This window comes from Pagrus major, chromosome 19 (assembly GCF_040436345.1).
Source record: "Pagrus major chromosome 19, Pma_NU_1.0".
In the NCBI taxonomy this organism is placed as follows: Eukaryota; Metazoa; Chordata; class Actinopteri; order Spariformes; family Sparidae; genus Pagrus; species Pagrus major.
The window spans coordinates 29,876,697-29,902,607 of record NC_133233.1 but is presented as its reverse complement, the minus strand read 5'-3'; the positions used below and the strand labels follow the sequence as shown (position 1 = coordinate 29,902,607).

Below are 25,911 nucleotides of genomic sequence, written 5' to 3'. Positions count from 1 at the left end.
GACACAACACCACAGACACAACAACACAATGACACCACAGACACAACAACACCAGACACAACAACACAACGACACCACAGACACAACAACACCAGACACAACAACACCACAGACACAACAACACCACAGACACAACAACACCAGACACAACACGACACCACAGACACAACAACACCAGACACAACAACACAACACCACAGACACAACAACACCACAACACCACAGACACAACAACACCAGACACAACAACACCAGACACAACAACACAACAACACCACAGACACAACAACACCACAGACACAACAACACAACGACACCACAGACACAACGATACAACAACACCAGACACAACAACACAACAACACCACAGACACAACGATACAACAACACCAGACACAACAACACAACAGACACAACAACACAACAACACCACAGACACGACACAACAACAACAACAACACAACAACACCACAGACACAACAACACACTGGACACAAAGATGGGTCCTGTTCAGCCCAACCAGAATCATACACATGAAGCATACGCCAAAAAAATCTCTTCCTGGTTTTCTTCCTGGTTTACTTCCTGGTTTACTTCCTATTAAATATGCCAGTGTTTCGTTCATGCATGTCAGCCATGTTCACCATCTTAGTTCAGTGTGTTAGCATGCTAACATTAGCTAATCATCAGTAAGCACAGCTGAGGCTGATGATGTCATCAGTCCTGCAGGTATCTGGACACATTGACATGTTGACCTGATGACGGCAGAAGGTCGGTTCATCCTCAGGGGAACATGAACGTCTGAACCACAGTTTGGTCTTTGTTCATGTGAGTGCAGAAAGTGTTGCTGAGCCGGACCGGAGGACTCCAGAACCTGATCCCGACACTCGGATCAGTTCTACAGTGAGAACATGTTCCTGTTATTTAAACACGTACAGGTTTAAGAGCTTTTCTGGGTTTACTCCACAGAAATGACAGCAGATGGATCTGTGGTGGTTCTTACAGCCGGGCCGCTCCTGCTGCTGACTGACGTGATTATCTGACAAGATTCAGAGCAAAAAACTATAACGCACTTGTGTGTGTTTGTCTCCTTCACTGTTGTGTTGTTGTAGTTTCTGTCCCTGGCAACTGATATAGAAAATGTTGAACAGTCAGCGTGAAGGTCAGCGTGGCGTGACGATCAGCCCTCTGGACCTCTCTGGGAGTGAGAGCCTGACTGGGTCCTCTGCTTCCTGATGGTTAACAAGAAGGACTTCGTTCTTCCTCATGCTTTTATTGACCTCCTCCTCCTGACGAGCTCACAGATTAGAGATGTTATCACCTCGTCTTTCACTCACTGCTGCTGCTTTCACCACATTCATCACCATCATCATCTTTTCATTCATTCGTCTCATCAGAAAGCTTTAAAAGTCTCTATGAGTCACACAGGAGGACCAGGAGAGCCATTGTAAGCAGCAGGGAGGACAGGTCACATTTCAACACTTGATTAGCTGCAGGTTCTGGTTCTGACTGTGTGGAGGGAAGTCGTCTTCTCTGCTGACAAAAGCTGATTTTAATGTATGCAAAGCTTCCTGATTCTCCTCAACGCTTTACAGCCAGCGGCCAATTCACAACTCATCATCATTTTCTTATCTTTGTCATTCTGAAGGACTTTTCATACAATTCCCCCAAATGAAGGCGAGTTCGTGTGTCTCGTGTGTTCAGCATGTCCTTCATCAGACGAGTCCAGCACCGCGTCCACAGAGGGAAACATTCCTAAACCAGTTCCCCTCCCAGTCGCAACGGGACACGATTACGTATTGAAAAACAATCCTCCAGCTGAGAGGATCAGCAGCGATCGCACACAGCAATAAAAATCACAGCAGGCAGGGCTTATGTGCCGGAGAAAAACAACATCCCCAGAGCACAGGCCTCTCATGGTCCAAAGCTGCTAAGCTAATTAGCCTCGGTCTCAATCTAATCTGTGGATGGCTGCGAGCTGCTTCTGATGTCTTTCAGCCTGAGGTAATGGACAATAATTAGCACCATTGATTTTCTACCCTGTGGAGGGAGAGAGGGGGCAGAGGGCTGTTAACAGTCCTGATGTGAGCAGAGAGGAAAGAGACTCCATGAAACCCACTGCAAAGATCACCATTCAAATACATCAGCGCCTACAGAGAGCAGACTGGAGACAGAGATGATGGAGAGGAGAAGGACGAGGTCCTAACCATCATGTAAAAATAACAACCAGCGTTTTCTGATAAAACCTGGACAGAGTCAATGTGTAGAAGAAGAGATGAAAACATACCAGACACTTCTTGAAAGTATTTTTCTGAAACCACTTTTTACTTCAGAACCAGTCTGTTGTTTCTCTGGTGTTCTTCACCACGAATGGACCAGAACAACAGTGAACAGTAGAGAGCAGCGATCATAACCTCATCTGAAAACATCTAGAAGATGTTACACTTGTTTTAAAAAGTCTTAAAAAATGAGACAATAGTTTTTTCCAGAGCTGATAAGTGAAGCTGCTGAGGAGTGAGACATCTGTCTTCTTTCTCAGCTCTGTTGAGAGTTGCACATGCTCAGACCACAGACAGAGATGCAGGGAAGACATTAACAAGCCGACGATGTCAACTTCAACACACGTCACAGCATCGCGCCTGAAAAGGAGAAGAAATGAGCGCGTCACCTGAGAGTTGTGTTCACGTCACAGCCGAGCCGAGTCGGAGGCGATAAAAACCTGTGACTACTGCAGAGTTAACTGACCCGGGAGTAAAGCCTGACTACTGCAGAGTTAACTGACCCGGGAGTAAAGCCTGACTACTGCAGAGTTAACTGACCCGGGAGTAAAGCCTGACTACTGCAGAGTTAACTGACCCGGGAGTAAAGCCTGACTACTGCAGAGTTAACTGACCCGGGAGTAAAGCCTGACTGCAAACATTTACACTGCACACAAAAAGCAGATTTTAGCGGGTGTTAGCAGCTGTTAGCGAGTGTTAGCTGCTGTTAGCAGGTGTTAGCGGATGTTAGCAGCTGTTTTTGGTCAGTGTGGATATGTGGACGGGCATAAGTCTTTTTTTGTGAAACTAAAAACTTTTAAAGGTCTTCAGTAGGAACTAATGAGCTCCAGGCTGAGAGCCACAGACAGGAAGTCAGACCGTTTAGAGAGATGGACGGACGTGTTGTTAGTTTAGATCTGCACTTTAGATTTGTTGACAACAATCTCTGTCCTGTCCTCAGAACCATTCTGTACCACCCCTGAGTGTTGGATCTGTGAGATCTAGTTATTTATCTGTGAACGGTTCAGAAACAGTCCAGACTCTGTCAGCAGCACCGAAGCTGTCGGTGTTCAGACTGTTGGTGTGAGACCAGATATTTTTCATGACTTTGTGTCCGACCCAAACAGGCCATCTGGAGACGGTTCCCCTGCATCCGGTCGGTTGTGCTGGTTTACTGCAGTTCCACATAACTGGAACAGCACCACTCTGATTTATTACATGCAAACACTTCAACACCCACGAGTGGCCAAACTCTATTAGTAAAGCAGGCTGCATGTGAGCTGCACCAGGACATGAAATGAGTTCAGAACCCAGCTGGAGGCTGTTCAGAGGACGACAGCTCCCGTTCAATTAATCAGCCAGCAGCTCAGCGGTACAGTAAGAAACAAAGTCCAGCTCCACAGTTAGATGGATCGCTGCTCTGCTGCATTTCCTTCATGTAGGGAACTAAAAATTCACTGTGCTCCTGAAAATGTGCTTCAGCTTTCTTCACAACATATTCAATAAACACGGGAACGTTTTATCAGTGTGATTTAAATGTAGCAGCTGATTGATGTGCTGCTGTTGTTGTTGTCACTATGATCTGAAGATGGAGGCAGAGATGTTTGTGCTGATCACTCTGGACAGATGGAGGTCGTCTGTGTCTGTAAAAACCATAAGGATGAAACTGATGATGGCACCTGAACGCAGCTTCTGTTCGACCTCTGATGTTAAATATTTGCATCGTCACACTTCATCATTTCTGTCACCACCCTCAGATTATATACGTCCCTTAATACAAATGTAAAACACACGATGCTGTAAAACCTGATGATCTGCAGGAGATCACCGTCGGCCCTGTGGAGGCAAACTGATCCGTCTGTACCGGTCGACTGTCAGCAAACTGCAACGTGAGATTTATTAAAGTGATTCTGTGCATTTTATTTTCTGTTGTTGTGTCAGCTTGTTGTTGGAGCAGCTGATAACAGAGAAGACGTCTGAACATCATCAACATTTAGTTGATGATATATCAACGGACTCTTAGAGTCAAGTATTAAAGACATATTGCTTCTGTTCCTTGTGGATTGAGCCGAGACGATAAAGGTTTCACAGCAGCGCTGCCTGGATGAGCAGCTTGTGGACAGCATCAACACAATGCTGATGTATTCAATACTCACTGGTCAATAAATGCCATTATGTGTGGACACACTAATGGGAGCAATAAGGTGCAGGAGAGACTGAAGAAGAGTCCTTGATGGAATCAGATCCCGAGTGGACGGGTCGGAGCGATTAGAGGACAAAACTAATGTGTGCTCATGATGCTCTGAGTCTGAGGTCAGTTACATGAAGAACGATGCTTTCATCACCTGCAGCCTGAAAACTGACGCTTCACTTCCTCCTTCAGTAGTTTGAAACAAAGAATCTGACCTGCATGTCACACAAACCTGACCTACTGTTCATCAGGTGAGTCGATAAGTTTAACACACATTTAATATTCTGAGAGGAAACAAGGCGCACACACGTAGTCATGGATCTGCCAACTGTGTTTTAAGTCTTCATCAACATCACTTCCTCTGGTAGAGTCACACCCCGTTCAGCCAGCAGCTGAATATCTTAGCATAAAGACAAAATAATCTTATATGATCTCATACAGAGCTCTGGTACCTGAGGTGAGATTACATGCACCAACACCAGTTTGGCCATGGAGCCATGAAGTGCAGATTGCAGGTGGTTTCTTGTTTGTCTGATGTTTTCAACCTGCTCATGGAGCTCACGTTAGCTTAATTAACTAGCTAGCTACAACTTATCAAATTAGTAAGTAACACATTTTCCAGTGAAGCCAGCAGGTCCCAGGTCAGTGTCAGCGGCTCGCAGTCCAAAACCCCAAATGTACTGATCCACAGCAGCTGCAGCTGGAGAGCGCTCGTCTTTCTGCTGCAGCCGAGCTGCTTTAATCCATTTCAACAATTACGTTACTGATCACACTGCCTCCATCACACTGCCTCCATCACACTGCCTCCATCAGCCTCCATCACACTGCCTCCATCACACTGCCTCCATCACACTGCCTCCATCAGCCTCCATCACACTGCCTCCATCACACTGCCTCCATCAGCCTCCATCAGCCTCCATCACACAGCCTCCATCAGCCTCCATCAGCCTCCATCACACTGCCTCCATCACACTGCCTCCATCACACTGCCTCCATCAGCCTCCATCACACTGCCTCCATCAGCCTCCATCAGCCTCCATCACACTGCCTCCATCAGCCTCCATCACACTGCCTCCATCACACAGCCTCCATCACACTGCCTCCATCAGCCTCCATCACACTGCCTCCATCACACAGCCTCCATCACACTGCCTCCATCACACTGCCTCCATCACACTGCCTCCATCAGCCTCCATCAGCCTCCATCAGCCTCCATCACACTGCCTCCATCAGCCTCCATCACACAGCCTCCATCAGCCTCCATCACACTGCCTCCATCACACAGCCTCCATCACACTGCCTCCATCAGCCTCCATCACACAGCCTCCATCACACTGCCTCCATCACACAGCCTCCATCAGCCTCCATCACACAGCCTCCATCACACTGCCTCCATCAGCCTCCATCACACAGCCTCCATCAGCCTCCATCACACAGCCTCCATCACACAGCCTCCATCACACAGCCTCCATCACACTGCCTCCATCAGCCTCCATCAGCCTCCATCACACTGCCTCCATCACACAGCCTCCATCAGCCTCCATCAGCCTCCATCACACTGCCTCCATCAGCCTCCATCACACAGCCTCCATCAGCCTCCATCACACAGCCTCCATCACACAGCCTCCATCACACAGCCTCCATCACACTGCCTCCATCAGCCTCCATCACACAGCCTCCATCACACTGCCTCCATCACACTGCCTCCATCAGCCTCCATCACACAGCCTCCATCACACTGCCTCCATCACACTGCCTCCATCAGCCTCCATCAGCCTCCATCACATTAGAGTGGATTAAGTATATAATCTATGATCACCTGTCGTTACAGAAACATGGAGAAACAGAGGAGGGCGAAGAGATCAGTCACAACATGGACACACAAACACTGCACACACACACACACACACACACCAGGTGTCTCTCACACACACACACACACACACACACCTGAGAAACCTCGGCTTCAGACTGATCAGCTTCACTTTAAAGGAACAGTTCATCATTCAGTGACATCTTCTTCTTCTAGGATCAGCTAAAGATGGCGCCGCCTGTTACAGCAGCTCTCGCTCACCTTTGAGCTTTTTCTTCTTTTTATATAACATTTCGTACTTTTTAACGGTTTTAATTTACTTCTTTTTGGAGCTCTTTCTCCGGGCAGTATGGAGGCCAGAGTTGTTTTTATCGCTCTGGTCATATTACTGTGTTTTTCGCTGTTTCCCGCCGTGTCCGGGGAGCCTGTACGCGGCCCTATTGTTTACAGTAGGGATCAGCTGTTGGCCCTCAGTAGTGCCGCCGCTCGGGCGGCCCGATGTCCCGCGAGCTGAAGAGGAGGAGACGCGGTGCCGGGCCGGAGCTGCTCGCCGTAGGAGGAGGAGACGCTACAGACCCGTCCTCCCGTCTGTCATCATGGGGAATGTGAGATTTCTCCCCAACAAGATGGACGAGCTGACGGCGCTGACCCGGCATCAGAGGGACCGTGAGAGCAGCATCATGGTGTTTACTGAGACGTGGCTATCGGCTCTGACCCCGGACACGGACGCTAACCTGGACGGATTTCAAACGCGGCGGGCGGACAGGACGGCAGAGAGCGGTCAGAGGAAAGGAGGAGGGCTGGCTGTGTTTGTTAATGACAGATGGTGTAACTCTGGGCACATCACTGTTAAAGAACAGGTCTGCAGTAAGGACATTGAACTTTTAGCGGTTAGCATGAGGCCGTACTACCTCCCGAGGGAGTTCACACAGGTGATCGTACTCGCTGTGTATATCCCCCCCTCTGCTAACGCTGATGCAGCTTGTGACCTTCTCCACTCAGTCACAAGCTCACTGCAGACACAGCACCCACAGGCCCTCTTCCTCATCTCTGGGGACTTCAATCATGCCTCTCTGTCCTCCACGCTGCCCACATTCACACAGTATGTCACCTGCCACACCAGGGACAATAAAACACTGGACTTATTTTATGCCAACAGCAAGGAGGCATACAACTCAGCCCCCCTCCCTCCCCTGGGAAGATCTGACCACAACCTGGTGCATCTCCTGCCTGTGTACATGCCCCTCGTAAACAGGCAACCAGTGGAGACCCGCACAGTTAAGGCATGGACTGAGGAGTCTGAAGAGGCTCTGAGGGACTGCTTCGACTCAACTGTGTGGGAAGAACTGTGTGTTTCTCATGGGGAGGACATCGACAGTTTAACAGGATGCATAACGGACTATATAAACTTCTGTGTTGAAAACACTGTACCCACCAGGACTGTGCAGTGTTTTTCTAACAGCAAACCCTGGATTAATCCTGACATAAAGGCTCTCCTTAAGGAGAAAAAGAGGGCCTTTAGGTCAGGCAACAAAGAGGAGCTGAAGGCTGTGCAGAGGGAGCTGAGGAGGAAGATCAGAGAGGGGAAGAACAGCTACAGGAGGAAGATGGAGGTCCAGCTGCAGCAGACTAACATCAGTGGAGTCTGGAAAAGCCTTAAAACCATCTCAGGGCTGAGGAAACCAGACTCTCAGGCTGCCGGGGATCAGACGTGGGTGAACGACCTGAACCTATTCTTCAATAGGTTTGACCAGACACCCACCCCTCCCCCGGCCCAGTCATCTCTGCTGCCCCCCACCACCTCTTCTACCCCCCTGTTTACAGCCCCATTCTCACCTCTACCTCCCTCTCCACTGCTTTCAGCCTGCAGACTCCCCCCACTGCCCCCCCTGAAACACCTCACGTCCTGGTTCTTCAACTACCTCACCAACCGGCCACAGTATGTGAGGACTCGGGACTGTGTGTCGGACACAGTCGTCTGCAGTACGGGGGCCCCACAGGGAACCGTCCTGGCCCCTTTCCTGTTCACCCTGTACACTGCTGATTTCTCCCACCAATCACCCCACAGCCATCTACAAAAGTTCTCTGACGACTCTGCTATCGTCGGCCTCATCAGGGACGGGGACGACAGAGCCTACAGAGGACTTATTCAGGACTTCGTAGACTGGTGCCAGCAGAACCAAGTACCTGGGAGTTCACCTGAACAATAAACTGGACTGGACTGATCACAGTGCAGCAACATACAAGAAAGGTCAGAGCAGACTCCATCTGCTGAGGAAGTAGCAGATGTCACGGACACTATCACCGCACTGGTCAGCTCCTTCAGCGACAGGTTGATACACCCCAAGTGTGTGAAGGAGAGGTACCACAGGTCCAAGTGTGTGAAGGAGAGGTACCGCAGGTCCAAGTGTGTGAAGGAGAGGTACCGCAGGTCCAAGTGTGTGAAGGAGAGGTACCGCAGGTCCAAGTGTGTGAAGGAGAGGTACCGCAGGTCCAAGTGTGTGAAGGAGAGGTACCGCAGGTCCTTCCTGCTGCTGTTAGACTGTACAACCAGCACTGCTCCCAGTAGACCTCACATGTGCACTGTGCCATAAAAAACTCTACACATATCCATATACATTTTGGTTTGCACTAACTGGACAATTTTTAATACCTATATTTATTATTTATTATTTGTAAATAAAAATATATACGAGTCGATTCTATTTCTTATCTTCTTATTGTTTATTTTTTACTTTTTATTATTGTTTATTGTAATTACTGTCCTTTGGCTGCTGTGACAGAGAAATTTCCCCATTTGCGGGACAAATAAAGGAATTCTGATTCTGATAGATGTTCACACATCGATTCCACTCTCATGTTCAGACACTAGATATGAAGCAGGCCAGCAGCTGGTTAGCTTAGCTTAGCATTAAGACTTGAGATGGGGGGGGCATCTGATTGTTTAAACTCCAGTTCCATATAAACATGTCAAAGCATAGTGGACCACATTTACACTGAGTCACTTCATGTGTCTTCAGGTCAGAGATCAGATCATTTAAACTGATTGAATCTGTTTAAACCAGCAGATAATTCATATACGTCTGTGTTTAGTGATGATTGTTAGACAGAAATCATTCTGACACACAAAGACATCAACAGACCTGGACTGAGTCCTCACCATCACATCGTCAGCCTGATAATTTGTTGTGAAACTCTGTTGTTGGAGTGGATTCAGCTCCTGTGAGAGAGCAGAAATGTCGGCCGCCGCTGCTTAATTACCTCATTTGTCAGAGAGGAAATGTTGACAGCAGCTGAATATTTGTGAGGCTTTTTTCATGAGCGGTAAATCATGCAGTGTACCAACATGGCTGCTCTGCCTCAGAGAAATGGGTGGGATGTGGGTCAGGGTGGCGTCCACGCAGTAAACCATCAAACAGCCCGGTTACCTAAACACATCCGAGTGCTGCCACACGGCCACAGTCCGACTGAACACAGGTGAAGGAGGGAGATCAGAGTCGATACAGCCCGACTCATCCAGGACTGTTTGAGACTCTGAGGACTCACACCGAGAGTCACGGTCAGTTTCTTCATTCACAGTTTTACATCAGTCAACAAGTCTCAAGTTAAGACCAACAAGTCCGACCTGATCATCTTGAGATCATCATGAGATCATCTTGAGATCATCATGAGATCTTCATGTTTGTGTCACCTGATGAATCTCAGTTCAGTCTTTTCTCTCTTTCAGCTCTTTCTGGTCTCCACCACCTCCTGAGGGACGTATCTGTCTCATTAGCTGCTAAATTGCTTTAAATCTGTTTTGTTTTTTAAACCCTTGTGATTTAAAAAACATATCTTGTAAATTCTCCTCTATGTTACCAGCTGGTCTCTAACTGTGTCTGTCTGCAGTGTGCTGAGAGTGAACCAGGACAGACAATACCTTTGAGTTATTATGTCAACTTATCATCAACGTTTCTAACATTCTTATCAAATGTTAAATCAGCAGCTCTCATCACTGTATATAGTGTCTGTTGGTGGACGTTCCACTCTCATACATATAAACTACATCCTCCATAAGAACAACAGACTCCAGCTGACAGACATCAGCTCGTGCTGTAGGACACTGCTGACACAGGAGCAGCAGAGCAGACCATCACATTTACATTACTCGCACTCATTAACATGTGACTCACTAAGTGACATTACTGGGACATCCATGATGAGGCTGACTGAAAGGCAAGGATTATAAACTGCCGAGTCAGGGACACAAAGACATGATCGATCAATAACCTGATGGAACGGTGGAGAACAGCTGGAATACTAAAACAGGAGATCACATGAAGGAGATACAATGCTGTCAGCAGGACGAGGCCGGTCTGGAGACACTTAGTGCTGTGAGACGACCACCAGGAGACGTTGTGATATCTAACACAGAGTGAGACCTCTCCTTCCTCTCAAGACCTCAGAGATCTTCTGATGTCAGGTGACATGTAGACACTGAGGGGACCAGCTGATGGCTTTAGAACAGCTGACAGAGGTGGACCCACGATGTTCAGACACTTCACAGCTAAAGCTGTTGTTCAGCTGGTTTTCTTGTCGTTGCGTTGAGAATGTTATTTAAACTCCACACTGTTGGTTTTAAACTGAACACGATGTGTCCAGTGTGTCTTCCTCTTCCTTTAAGGTACCGCAGGGTCCAACACGAGGACCACTGCTGTTCTCCAGACACATTAATAATCTGTGATCATTTATCTTTGTGTGTTTCTGCAGACTGAACAGTTACATACTGTTCATCTCCTTCAGAAGAACAAACCCTTAAATTCCTGCAGCCTGTTTCAGCTCAGTCACACTTAATTCATCTGAATCTGGTTTAAAATGCAGAAAATATAAACTTAGGTTATTTTCAAACGGCACAAAAGTTCAAATCAAATCTTCCTAACATCTCCAGGCTCCAGGTGTTCGACATTATAATGGCCACAACATTGAACGTGTAAGTATTGATGTATTATTATTGTTGATGTGATCTGCTCTGTGTGAACGACCTCATCACTCTGCTGCTGGAGACCTTCACACTGCTTCATGTTATATATAGATCCCTGAGCTGTGACTCTTTCCAAAACTCAAGATCAAATAGATTTGAACTGGCACACAATTGGTTTCAAAATCAATACAGCCTTCACTATGTGGTCCTCAGAGCTGGGATCAGCTGCAGGAGGCCCTGACACAGTCAGAGGTGATGTCAGGGTATTTCAGTTGATTTAAACAGACAGTGCTGATGGTCCTGTTGGTCAGTGAGTCTTCTTCAGTCTCAATGAGATGATGTGATGATGGTTCCTGTGTCTGTATGATGGGAGGCTTCATGCAGCTCAGTCTGAGGTCACGTGATGAGTCAGACATCAGTCACAGGATGTGATTCCTGTCCGTCGGTGGTTTTCTTTGGCACCAGCCACAGCTTTTATCATCTGCTAATTGAATTTCCCGCACAGTGCAGCCCATCGACAGCCCGTGATACGCCCCGCTGAGGCCTTCATTATGTGGATGTGAGTGTGTGTTAATACATGTGTGAGTCAGTGCATCAGCACCAGAACCATCTGCAGCTTCTCCACAGATCCTGGACCTGAACAACCTGTGAGCTCCATGTTCACCTGCTGCCTGGATACATTCCTCAGGTATTTAAATACAGTTTCACTTATATTTTATTCCAGGTGAAGTTCTTTAAGCTTTTGATTGTTTTCAGTTGTGTTTCTCCGTCTCTCCTCGTCTTCAGTGATCAGCTGCTGTGTCCCCGAGGTAAATAAAGACGTCCTGGACTGAGGAGGGTAAATGTGATTCCTTCCAGATTAAAGCTAATTATCCAGGTAACCACAGAGACAAACAGCCTTCAGCCACATCAGGACTCTGTTCAACACTTTAATCCAAATAATCCTCCACACAGCGTCACTGTGGACACAGTCTTAAGTACAGTGGCCTGAAGGGGTCTTCTCCCATTATACCATTTAACAAAGCTGATTTCTTCTCACCACCGTCTCATGCTGATCCCCAAACAGCCATCAGACCTTCACAGTGTCGCTCCGAGCTGATGAGTGTGGAGTCACTGGAGGAACGGCTGCATTCATCAAAGCTCCATGAAGCTGAGACTCAGTGGAGCCACGTCAGACTCAACATGTCTGACTTTTACTGATGTGGTGACACAGCAAACATCATCCACAGCTGAGCAGGAGTCTCATCATCTGTTCATGTTGTAGTTCAATTCAAATTAAATTTGATGCAGCAGCAACAAACTGTGCAGACAATAACATGAAGGAGCAGCATGAGGTGGGAGGTTCAATAGGATAAACAGTGACCTCTGACCTCTGAACACCAAAATCAATCAGTTCATCTTTCAGACCGACTGAACGTTTGTGCCAAATCTGAAGAAATGCCCTCGAGGCTGCAGAGGACAGTGAAGAGCTGCAGCTTCGTTCTGCTTTACAGAAGAACCGCAGAGAAACACTGACGTCTGTCTGACTGTTACAAATGTAAACTGCAGAATCAGATCGTATAAAAAGTGTGTGAAAACATCCTGTGATGAAAAGTTCACAGACAATAATCAGAAACTGATCAGCAGATATCATCAGCTGATACCGGCCCATCATAGATATATTGATATGGGCTAAAACCTTTTTGGTTTTAAAGAACACAATGCAGAAACGTTCGGTGTGATTTATGATTATTAGACTCAGACTGAAGTTTTCTGTTTCAGAGCTCTGAAGTCATTTCAGACAAAGTTCACTGATAAACTGTAAAATGTCGTTCAGCCTCTGATACACATCTGTCACAAGTGCTTGATAACCACATCTGTACATCAGCTGATAGATCAATACTGACATTTTCTTCTCTTTAACATCAGAATCTCAAATCTGCTCAAAATTCATCCAAATCTCGTGTTTTACAAACTTCCTACAGTTATTGTGTTCAATGTTTATCTCATCTCACATTTTATCAGCTGTTCTGTGTTTTGCATTAAATATGAAAATGTGTCACTTGTTTACTCAATGATAGAAAAAAGGTAGTGAACCGTCAGATCAACTGACTTCAGCCTTCAGTGTATCATCTCATATCACATGAAGTGAAGACATGTTATCAGACACCACGCTGGATTTAATGACTCAATAATTATCTTTACAAGATGAAGGTAAAGCGTCAGAGTTGAGCTCTGAACTCAGCTGACATCTAACAAACTCTGCAGCCGGACGACAGCTGCTGTTCACCTCAGAGACCAGAACCACAAGACGAACTTCTCTGAGCTGAGACTCAGGACCGTCTGAGAGCTGCTGCGTCTGCTAATTGAATTTCCCACACAGTGCAGCCCATCGACAGCCTGTGATACGCCTCGCTGAGGCCTTCATTATGTGGATGTGAGTGTGTGTTAATACATGTGTGAGTCAGTGCGTCAGCACCAGAACCATCTGCAGCTTCTCCACAGATCCTGGACCTGAACAACCGAACAATGATGACCGTCTCATCATGTCAGGTCAGCTGACTGAAGACGAGCTCCATTAGCTTCTCAGTGAACTCAACCAACACCACGAGCATCAACTGCAACCAACTGTCCATCAGAGATCTACTGTATGTCCACACAGGCTCAGGTGCATCATGGGTAAAAATCTTGTTCACACTCACACACAGAAGAGAAGCTGTCTTACCCCTGTCTGTCTCCGTCCACCAGGATCCGGACCAGGATGCCTGTAACAGCCACCAGGATGGGGTAGTGGTCCACACTCTCCAGACCTGCAGCGCACACGCACGCACCCATGCACGCACACACACACACACACACACACACACACACACACACACACACACACACACACACACACACACACACACACTCTTAATATTGACACAGATGTGATCTGATGACTTAAAGAGGTTAGCGTAGCTGCTGTAGCCTCAATGCTAACAGAGCTGGAGAGTTTATTTCATTAAAACAAACAAAGAACGACTCTGAGGTGTGCGTGCGTGCGTGTGTGTGTGTGTGTGTGTGTGTGTGTGTGTGTGTGTGTGTGTGTATGCGTGCGTGTGTGCGTGCATGCGTGTGCATGTGTGTGTGCGTACCTGGCAGTCTCAGGTTGACGACTCGATCAAACAGGTTCTTCTCTGCTGTCACTCTGTTTAACACCTGGTTGAGCAGCTGCAGCAGAAGAAGAATCACAATCAGACTCAACTTAAAGATCTTCTCTCTCTCTGCTACGCTGAAGATGAAGAAGATGAAGATGATGACATGATGCAGACCAACACCTGAGGCTGCATGAACGTCTCATCAGAAGACAGAACGGTTCAGCCTGTTGTCATCTCGTCTCTAACAGCTGATTCAGTCACAGATGTGTTTCTGTCTCACTCAGTGATTCTTCTTCTTCTCTTCTTCTTCCTCTTGTTTTCTTCTTCTTGTTTTCTTCTCTTCTTCTTCCTCTTGTTTTCTTCTTCTTCTCTTCTTCTTCCTCTTGTTTTCTTCTTCTTCTCTTCTTCTTCCTCTTGCTTTCTTCTTCTCTTCTTCTTCCTCTTGCTTTCTTCTTCTCTTCTTCCTCTTGTTTTCTTCTTCTTGTTTTCTTCTCTTCTTCTTCCTCTTGTTTTCTTCTTCTTCTTCTCTTCTTCTTGTTTTCTTCTTCTGTTCTTCCTCTTGTTTCCGTCTTCTCTTTTTCTTCTTCTTCTCTTCTTCTTCCTCTTGTTTTCTTCTTCTTCTCTTGTTCTCCCTCTTTGTCTTCTCATCCTTCTTCTTCTTATTGTTAGTATTAATTCACTACAGGTAAAATTCTTCTAACTGACTTCAGTGAAAGTAATGGATGTAGTTAAAGTACTTATTAAACTAAATGGATCCAGTGTTTAACACCTGTATCTAGTTTATAAACAAACTGAGGATGAAGTTAATGTAGCGGAGAACAAGAACAGTTTAGTGTAAGATAAAAATACTCAAGTCACCTACAGGTACCACAAAGTTAAGTACATGTACTTAGTTACTTTCTGCAGTAACAGCCGAACGGCGACTCATACTGAGCCATTGTGTTCTGATCCACTGAACTGACCTGAGCGAGTCGTCTGAGCAGCAGCTCAGCAGACGGACGGGACCAGTCGAGGAAGATCTCCGGAACCAGAGTGACCGTCATCTCAAGCACCCGCAGCAGGCTGACCGACAGGTCGAAGCAGGTTGCACACACCTGGAACATCGTGTGACATCATCAACATACAGGTCAGCTGACACTGACAGGTGAACAGGTGACGGGCTGGAGTGAAACACTGACGCTGATTTATCATCAGTCACTCAGTGAGAAAAGTCCATCAGAGCCAAAGTTGATGCTTTTATGTCTTTAAAGATTTTCACTGTTCATCAGTTCATCGATTATAAAAATGTTTCTTCTCCCAGCAGAATAATTCATTTACTGACTCATCATGTGAATATTAACAAACCTTACAGTTAGCTGGACAGCTGGACTTTAATATCCTGAAGGGTCAAAGATTTATTTTCTACTGAGATGAACCAACAGAACTTTTCAGATGACCGTCAGTGACAAGGTGAACCCAGATGGTTCGGTTCAGGAGAAGTGGACCTGATGTGGATTTTCTTCTACGTTTAAACGTCAGCGTCACTAAACAAACAGTTTTCAGCTGCAGCACGTCTGGAAATCTGAAGATGATTTAATGTTTACTATGAATTCTAAACACCGTGAACACAACCCACACCGGACTGTCAGAACCGGTCCACAGAGCAGAGTCAAGCTCCAGATGATTTAAAGGTTGTGACAGGTGTGAGGTGACTGGACCGGGACCACATTATCTCATGCAGGTGATGTAGGGGATGTAGGGGATGCAGGGGATGCAGGTGATGTAGGTGATGTAGGGGATGCAGGGGATGCAGGTGATGTAGGGGATGTAGGGGATGCAGGGGATGTAGGTGATGTAGGTGATGTAGGGGATATAGGGGATGCAGGGGATGCAGGTGATGTAGGGGATGTAGGGGATGCAGGGGATGTAGGTGATGTAGGTGATGTAGGGGATGCAGGGGATGCAGGTGATGTAGCTGTGTGGTTACCTTCAGCTGACGAGTGTCCACAAAGTTTCTCTCTGGACGTTCTGCTGCCTGCTGGATCTGAGGAGAGGAGAGAGGAGGAGAGAGGAGAGGAGGACGAGAGAAGAGGAGAGGAGAGAGGAGGAGAGAGGAGATGAGAGGAGAGAGGAGGAGAGAGGAGAGGAGGAGGAGAGGAGAGAGGAGGAGGAGGAGGTGGAGGAGGAGAGGAGGTTTTGGTTTTCAAAGTGCCTTTATTTACAGTTTTCAGGAGAAACATGTCACTGTCACCTCACCAGAGTATTGTCCACCATTTTAAAATTAGCATGTTCGACATGCAGTCGGGTCTTCACCAATCCCTTCAAGACCGGCAGCAGCTCCACACTGCCGACGCCCCGAGCGAGGTTCCTGCGAGTCAGCCAGATGGCTAACTTAGCAGAGGCACTCAGAAAGTTCACCAGGGTGTGCACAGTCTTTCTTTTTGCACAATACTTTGGACCAAAGATAAACAAAACAAAACTGAAAACCTCCCCCAGCCCCTCAAACCACCTTTTTAAACAAAGGAACATTCCAGTAAGTCGAGGACACTCAACAAACAAATGCACAAGTGTTTCTGTTTGTGTGCAGAACCCACATCCCTCCCCCAGCTCAGGATCAAAGTGCGCTCTGTATCTGTTGTAGCTATTGCACCGTGTACAATCCTCCACTGGAGGTCTGCTGTCCGCGTTTCAACAGGCAGCTCGTACAGAGACCGCCAGCTGCCTTTCGGGGAAACGTCTGGACCCAAAAACTCGGCCCACTTCGACTCCCTCACTCCTGCCAAGGTGCTCAGGTTGAGAACCTTCACACAGGCCTGGTAAAGGTCTTTTGTTCCTGCGTCCTGAAACTTGTCCAGTCGAGGAGTTTCAAAAGACAGCAGCTGACCTCCTCCCTCCTGCCACTCCCCCACAGCTGGGGTGATGAACAGAGAGGGGAAGCTGTATTCGCACTCCTCAATCCATTGATCACACAGCGTGAGATCTTCTGCAGTCTCTCTCAGGTGTTGAGGCAGGGCAGCACAGACCTCCTCCACCACTTTGTTGATGAGCCTGATAGAGGTGATGTTGCTGTTGTTCCTCAGATTGTCCACAGATGTCGCCGTCATCCTCATTAAATGGCCCAGTTTGGTGCAGCCAGCTCCTCTCAGATTGGCTCGCAGGCTGGCAGACTGCAGAGTCCTAGTGCTGATAAAGCTGTTGAAGAACAGAGGTTCCTCAAACAGCCACAGCCCCGGAGTCTCCTCAGTGTCACGCCTGATCTTAAACATCTGCCAAGCCTGCAGAACCGAGGTGTAAAAAGGAGCCAATCCACTTAGGTCCGTGTCTTCAGGTTTTAAGAGGAACAGGTGTTTATCATAGTCCAGCCGTCCAGCTCTTCTCAGCAGCCAGCAAGCCGTGTCGCACCAGCTTGGGACACAGTCATAAAGAAGTTTTTGTGCTGCTCTGAGTCGGAAAGAGGCGATCTTAGACTGGACGCTGATCAGTCCCTGTCCCCCTTCAGCCACAGGTAGGTAGAGGGCCGAAGCACGGATCCAGTGTTTCCCAGACCAAAAGAAGTCCAGGATGGCTCTTTGGATGTCCTCTATCAGGCCTCTCGGTGGTGTCAGTGCTATGAGTTTGTGCCAGAGGGTCGAGGCAACCAAGTTATTGGCAACCAGAACTCTTCCCCTATATGACAGCTGGGGTAGCAACCATTTCCATTTAGACAACCGAGCACACACCTTCTCCTTCACTCCCTCCCAATTCTTTTTCTGGAAGCCCTCTGTGCCCAAAAAGACTCCCAACACCTTCAAACCCTCTTTCCCCCATTCGAGTCCTCCAGGCAGACCTGGCACTGCCTGATGATCACCGTGACCGACCCACAGAGCTTTGCTTTTTGCCCAATTCACCTGTGCAGACGATGCCTTTTCATATAGTGACAGGGTGTCCTTCAAAACCTGAACATCACCCTGGTTGGAGACAAATATATTAAGATCGTCTGCATAGGCAGAAAGGGCAGGAAAACCACGCTCAGGCCTGAAAGTACCGGTCAGTGAGAGACCACTGAGTCGATCTCTCAGCCTGCACAGTAGAGGCTCGATAGCTAGGCTGTACAGCTGGCCCGAGATGGGACAGCCCTGCCTTATCCCACGCTTCACAGGGATTGGCCGACTCAGCCCCGCCCCCACCTTCACCATACACTGTGCATCCCTGTACAACAAACTCACCCAAGCCAAAAAATCATCACCAATGCCAAACGCCTTAAGTGCAGAAAACAAATATGAGTGATCCACCCTGTCAAAAGCTTTTTCCTGGTCCAACGAAACAATGCCAACACTGACATTATCACCTCTGCACACATCTATTATGTCACGAATAAGAAAGATGTTGTCCATGATTGACCTGTCAGGAATACAGTAGGTCTGATCATGGTGTACAATTATGTCCAGGATGTCTTTAAGCCTGTTTGATAAGGCTCTGGAAAGCACCTTGTAGTCCGTACAAAGGAGAGCAACTGGCCTCCAGTTCTTCAGTAAGGCCAGGTCTCCTTTCTTTGGCAGCAGAGAAAGCACTGCACGCTGACAGGAGACAGGAAGAGATCCTGTTCTGAAACTCTCTAACAGCACACAGTGCAGATCAGGTCCAAGAATATTCCAAAAGTGTTTAAAAAAGTCAGTGGAGAGCCCATCGATCCCTGGTGCCCGTCCCGATGCCGTCTGGTTGACCGCAACTGTCAGTTCCTCCAAAGTCAGCTCAAAGTCCAGAGCAGCTTTTTCTCCCTCACTGAGCTGTGGAAGCCCCTCCAGGAGCTCCTCACAGCCCTCCATGTTGCATTGCTCTGCCCCGAAGAGATTTGTGTAGAAGTCCATTGCATGGCTCCTCATCTCATCTGGGCTGGTAGTCACTCTTCCTCCTGGCAGCTCAAGGCAGGTCATCTGTTTCCTCTGTGCCACCGACCTCTCCAGGTTGAAAAAGAAAGAGGTTGGGGCATCCATGTCCTTCAGCTGAAGGAAACGAGACCTTACAAGAGCCCCCCTCACTCTCTCTTGTAGGAAGGAGCTCAAAGCCAGCCTCTGCTCCTTCAGCAGATGGCCTTTGGTTGGATCGGGGTCTCCCTGTAACTCCTCTTCCATGCTCTTTATGCTCGCCTCAAGTTCCCGAACTGTTGCTTTAATCTTAGCAGTTGAATGGGAGGTGTACTGCTGGCAAAAGACACGGATCTGTGCCTTACCCACCTCCCACCACAGCTTCAGAGAACTGAAGTTAGCTTTCTGAAGTCTCCACCTTTGCCACAAACACTGACAATGCTGGCAAAAAGTGATGTCCTGCAGGAGCTTGTTGTTAAAAGACCAGTAGGACTTAACCCTTTCACCTGGCGAAAAGGTAAGTTGACAAAATGGTGGTCAGTGAACCCAACTGGGTATATGTGGCAGTGAATTAGTCTGGAGCTTAGGTTTTGGGAAATGTAGATCCTGTCTAGTCGTGCAGCACTGACCCTGTTGTTACTGACCCTCACCCATGTGTATTGTCTGGACTGTGGATGTTTTACCCTCGATGTGTCTAATAGATCCAGATGTGTACTGATGTTATTGAGGCTTTGGGCTGACTGAGGATGAGGTTCCTCACTTGTTCTGTCTACAGTGAAATCTAATGTGCAGTTAAAATCTCCACCGATGAGGAGCTGGTCCTGCTGGTAGTTTCTCAGCTCATTTTTCATCAGGTTGAAGAAACTTACCCTCTGCTCCATGGTTCGGAGCATAAACATTGACAAAGCAGAACACGTTGTTGTGTATTTCTGCCTGTACAATGAGCAGCCGGCCCTTCACAACTTCAGTGGAGGATAAAACTGCTGCATTTGCTGATGTTCTGAACAAAACAGCTACTCCTGCACTGAAGTTGGTGCCATGACTGAGGACACATGGACCCTGCCACCATAAGCTCCAGTCTATTTCGCTTGCTTGATTTGAATGCGTCTCCTGCAGGAACAACACATCTATATTTTTTAAAGTGGAAACTTCAGAAGTCAGAGCCCTCTTTCGTCCGTCTCTCCCCCCATTGATGTTAAGAGACCCTATTTTTAGGCTCTGCATGAAGAGGTTTTAAGAAAAGACAGGAAAAAGCTAGCAGAGAACAGTGGAAAGAGAAACCCATCATGTGATGATTCATGATCTTGTATCACTTTCTGGTCCTTCTTCTGACCGTCTTGCCTTTTGTTGCTTTCCTCAAAGTTGTTAAATGTTTTTTGAGGCGAAAGCGTTTTTTCTCATCCAAAAGGTCGAAGCCGACCAATCTTTTCAGGACATCAACTGATCTAATGAATTTGTCAGTGTCACTGAAATAATCACTCACTCTTACAGATTTTTTAAAGGTTTCATCCAGGAACTGATTTATATCTTCCAGAGAGTAGAGGTCTGTGGCTTTAGTGGATGTTTCACCTACAGAGATGGTATCTGACTCAGAGTCAAACTCCATATCATCTCCCTCCCCTGACACCTGGCTGCTGAACAAGCCCAGTCCCTCTCCAGTGATCTCACTGTTGGTGTGTCTGTAAAGCTTGTGGATGCTTCTTCCTCAACATGTTCTGCCTGCGCGTCAGCAGCTGCGCACTGAGAGCCGCTCAGGCTCTCTGCAGCCAAAGAAGCCTGCCGGCTCTCAGGCTGGCTCGCTTCCTCTTGCTCTGTTTCACTGGACTGTTCACCAGCAGGGCCGGCTTCGCCCACCACACCGCCGTCGGCACCGGCCTCGGGCCCACTGGGCAGGACCGCAGCGCCCCCGGCCGCGGCACCGCGCGCAGCACCGCCACCGGCCACGGACCCGGCACCGCCGCCGGCAGCAGAGCCCGCGCGAGCCGCAGTGGGGGGCGCCACCCCGTCCCAATCTGTGCCACCCACCGCATCGGTGCCGTGAGCTGCCGCCTGCTGTTTGTGTGGACAGGTGTAGCGTTTATGTGCCACATCTCCACATTCAAAACACTTAATCTGTCCTGAGCTGGCATACACCATGTATGAGCCGTCACCATGTTTGACTCTGAAGGAGACCTCAAGTGTCTGTGTGGGCGAACAGGAACATGAACACCTGCCGCCTCAGGGACTGGACGTGTTTCAGTTTGGGGTCCTTACACCCCAAACTCAACGTTTTAAAACCACTAGCAAACTTCCCGAACCTCCGCAGCTCACTCTCCAGCAGCTCGTTGGGAATGAACGGCGGGACACCGGATACGGTGATCCGCGTGGAGGGAGCGGACAGCGGGGACACCTGCACCAACAGATCTCTGACAAACACTCCGCTCTGCACCAGCCGATGAACCAGAGGCTCGTCTTTAACCAACATAACCACTGCTTTGTTCATCCGCGATGCAAAGCAGAGCTTGTCGTGTCCCACCCGCTCCCCAGCAGCCAACAGAACCTCCTCCACACTAACGCTACTATCCGGCGGGACGATCCGCACTCCCTGCTGGAGAGACGGAGGTGGCGTCTCAGCGGACACCATCCCTCCAAAAACCACCAGACAAAACACCGATCAGTCGATCAACACTCAGTAGAAGTATCACAAAGCTTACCTGATCGTGCACATAGGACAGGTGAGCACAGGTGAGAAACAGGATAAACAGCGACAGCAAACAATTCAAGCTCTGCGCCACTCACACATCCACAACCACCGACCACTCACGCTCTCACACACAAACCGGAAACGGAAGGGGAGGAGAGAGGAGGAGAGAGGAGGGAGGAGAGGAGGAGGAGAGGAGAGAGAAGGGAGGAGAGAGGAGAGGAGAGGAGAGGAGAGGAGAGGAGAGGAGAGGAGAGGAGAGGAGAGGAGAGGAGAGGAGAGGAGAGGAGAGGAGAGAGGAGGAGAGGAGAGGAGAGGAGAGGAGAGGAGGAGAGGAGAGGAGAGAGGAGGAGAGGAGAGGAGGGAGGAGAGAGGAGAGGAGAGGAGGGAGGAGAGAGGAGAGGAGAGGAGAGGAGAGGAGAGGAGAGGAGAGGAGAGGAGAGGAGAGGAGAGGAGAGGAGAGGAGAGTGGAGGGAGGAAGGAGGAGAGGAAGAGGAGGAGGGAGGAGGGAGAATGCTGTTGTTCTGTCTGAACTTAATAAACACTGATGATCAGCAGCAGAAACCTGCTGCAGCTCCGACAGGCTACACTGCTAAATGCTAACGGCAAGAGGCTAACATGAGCTAACTGTCAGTAGACACAGCTGAGGCTGATGTGATGTCATCATGTTTCACTGGGATCAGCACAGTGATGACAGTCGATCCTGACGGAACGTGAACGTCTCAGAGACGATGACATGTTTCACAGCCGGCTGCTGACGGAGCTGAAACTCTGCTGCAGCTTGTTTGTGGAGTAAATGCTGAGTGTGGTGCTTCAGTGAGGGAACAATAAACTGCTGCTGAGCTGGAAATAGCAGATATTCCCACAGGATGAGGATCAATCAGAATACTAAGTGGTGCTAAGTTGGATGATTCACAGAGTATTACTGAGGATTTATCTACAAGCCAAAATAATCTCATTAGAGGGAAACAAACAAAACACTCCATGCTATTTTTAATGTGGGCAGCCTCATGCATCAGTGCTGCTCCGACTGATCAACGCCTCGTTCACACACCGTTTGTTTTATGATTACAGACGTACGCCTCCTAGTGTTCAACGCAAGGAAATACATTTCTGTACGGATGGATAGAAACGCCACCGCTAACACAAGAGAGGAGTTCATATCCTGGTTTTATTTGCTCATAAAGCATCGAGACAATAAACAGGGGGCGGCTGTGGCTCAGTGGGTAGAGCAGGTGACCCCCGGCTCCCCTGGGCGGAACTGAGCCACATGCCGAAGTATCCTTGAGCAAGATACTGAACCCCAAAATTGCTCCTGACGCGCAGTTGGCACCTTGTGTGGCAGCCTCTGCCGTCAGAGGGCCCTGCGATGAGCTGGCGACTCGTCCAGGGATACACCCTGGCCTCCGCCCATATGAACACTGGATTTGGCCCCAGTAACCCCCCGAAAGCGGTAACATCCCCGCGACCCTCACGGATAAAGCGGTCAAGAAAATGAACTGAACTGATGAACAATAAACAGGACCAATAACACACAGAGACGGATCAGTGAGGAGGTTGTGAAGCCGGTTCTGTTCTGTTCATTTATTAAAGATGTCTGGACCACTGACGTCACACATGCTGTGTTATGTTCGCTTAATATGTCGTCCGACTTTTCACTATGGAATAGAAATAGAGCTGTATTACATTCATTCATCAGTTAGCTAATTAGATTATATGCTAACTTCCTGTCGCTCACAGTGAAAAGGTCCTGAACACCAGAATCAGGCAGAAAGTCATTCTGTAGATCTTCTGAATTGTATTTTAGAGTCTGTCATTTCCTGGAAATGATACAAAATGTTGAAGCCTTCCTGCACTCTGGCTCGTAAACTAAGGCTGAACATATTCTTTGTGTTCAGGTACACATGAGGGCTGTTTCACGTGTCGCCTGTGCTCATTCTCAGAAATGAATGTTTGCTATGCAACATGCAGATGAACAGTACGAGCAGTATGGGGATGTGACCAAGGACGTTACATTCAGTCTGGACACAGCGTTGGAGGCGGACCCGATGCTCAGCTGTGTTTTGGTTAAAAAAGCTCGACGTCCCGGCTGTGAGGACTCTCAGATGTTTAATGCTGTGCAGCCCACAGAGCGCGAGCTTTAGAGACTTCTGCCGACGGAGCCGGCTAACTTTCTGTTTAGCACTTGGCTAACTTGAATGGGAATAAAATAATTTAATCGTGAGGCTCTTGTTATTGGACCGAATGGATCAAATTCTGACAGTGAAACGAGTCATGTCTCCGGGTCTGTGACGCTCAAACAAACCTACCCACCATTTTACAGCTGCTTCTTTCTCAATGTAAGCTTATGAGAAAAAGTGTTTTTGTGTCGCGGTGCAGTAACACACTCAGCGTACAGCGAGTATGTGAACAACTACATTCACCACGCAGCCGGCTGTCGACGTGAACTTGTGGTTCAACAGTGACTCCAGCCTCCAACGTTTCATCCAATAACGGTCTTCTTAATTTGTATCAGAGCATGTAGCAGGATGTACAGAGACACACCTCTATGACTTTATTCACTTCACTCACTTCTGTGTTTTTGTTCACTTCACCTCTGCTGCTGCTGTCAAACCTTCTTGTGCATTAAAAATGTCCTTTCAGAGCTGCAGTTTCACACATTTCTCTCTTTTAGATCATTACAGAGTCATAAATCAGCTGTGATCATGTACCTGCTGTCAGAGTGAAGACATGTTACTCTGTAAACATCTATCTTCAGTCCTGAGCTGCAGGAACAAACCCAGCACTGACTCCATGTTGTTCTGTTTACATAATGTGAACATACAGACCACGTTACGTCCTCTCACCTCTTGGATCATGCCGATGAACTCGGAGAAGGCCCAGTTGAGCTGGTTCAGGACGCTGTTGAGGAAGGAGGCTGCCATGTCTTTGTCCAGACTCAGCAGCTCCGCCATGTGTCTCTGCAGCAGCAGCGACGGACACGGCTCTAAACCAATCAAATGAGAGAGGAGGTGTTAACAGGCATCAGAGGAGCTGAGACGTCGAGGCAGGTTCATCACAGCAGGTCCTCAAGTCTAACACAGAAACATCACGACACGAACACTCAGAGTTCAGGTACCGAACACGTTTTCTTCAGAGTGAAACAGCTTCTCCATGTTCACTGGGAACTTCTCCACCGGGTCTAATAAACTGTTAAACCAAGAAACCCGGCCACACTGGGTCTAATGAACAGGGTTTAATGAACAGCACCATCTCAGCACTGTGGCAAACACTGTAATGACCTCATGTGGAAAAGACAGCGCTCCACACGTGTTACCAGAGCTTTGTAACAGTAACACAGTGACTGATGGTGAAACATGTAAACAACAAGGGAAATATGCTTTTAAGACAAAACCATTGAAAATCATAAAATTTCATGACTATTCAAATATTCATAACCTGGCCCACATGTTTCCTACCACAGAAGAAGACATGAGTCAGACTGACGTCACCAACACATCAGAGACACAACACAATCTATAAGACACTGGTAAACAATAAGACTCAATCAATTATTTTATGGTTGTTTGGTCTAAATTGTGATAAAATGGTGAAAAATGTCGATCAGTGTTTGGTCTTCACACAATTTATACTTTATTCCCTAAAAATAACTGAACTGATTAATCGATTATCTAAATAAATGGTGATTAATTTAACAATTGGTAACTAATGGATCAATTGCTGTGGCTGTAATGAAGTTGACAGATTATCTACCGATGAGAGCAGATCTGCTGTCAGCGTCATATTTATATAATGTTAATATTAATGTCATTGTTTTGTATGTCATGTATTATAATGGTGCCCCGTATGAGAACATGAATACATGAATATTCTGTTGTTACAGCGACTGTGGAGCGTTTAGAGATGTTCTTATTTTAATGTGAACTGTCATTTTAAATAAAACAATGAACCAATGAATCAGTGAATCAATGAATCAGTGAGATGAGACGACGACAGCAGAGTGTGTTCACAGGACGCCATGTTTAAAATGACTCCACCATCTCATCTACTCTGAGGCTGAAGGACAA

The 25,911-nt window shown here is 47.6% G+C and overlaps 1 protein-coding gene across 3 annotated transcripts in view; it reads right to left on the bottom strand.

The window, feature by feature from the left end:
* Positions 1-25,911, bottom strand: part of rnf123 (ring finger protein 123) — a 134,026-nt gene that overhangs the window by 64,315 nt on the left and 43,800 nt on the right. For 2 of the 3 annotated variants that reach the window (XM_073488218.1, XM_073488217.1), the window contains exons 32-36: positions 24,691-24,830; positions 16,308-16,364; positions 15,304-15,435; positions 14,339-14,414; positions 13,927-14,011 (exon numbers count right to left, since the gene is read on the bottom strand). In XM_073488218.1, coding sequence (XP_073344319.1) covers positions 13,927-14,011; positions 14,339-14,414; positions 15,304-15,435; positions 16,308-16,364; positions 24,691-24,830 — 490 coding nt within the window. Of the gene's footprint in view, positions 1-2,353; positions 2,640-13,926; positions 14,012-14,338; positions 14,415-15,303; positions 15,436-16,307; positions 16,365-24,690; positions 24,831-25,911 lie in introns of those variants that run through there. The other variant, XM_073488219.1, reaches the window with a different exon arrangement.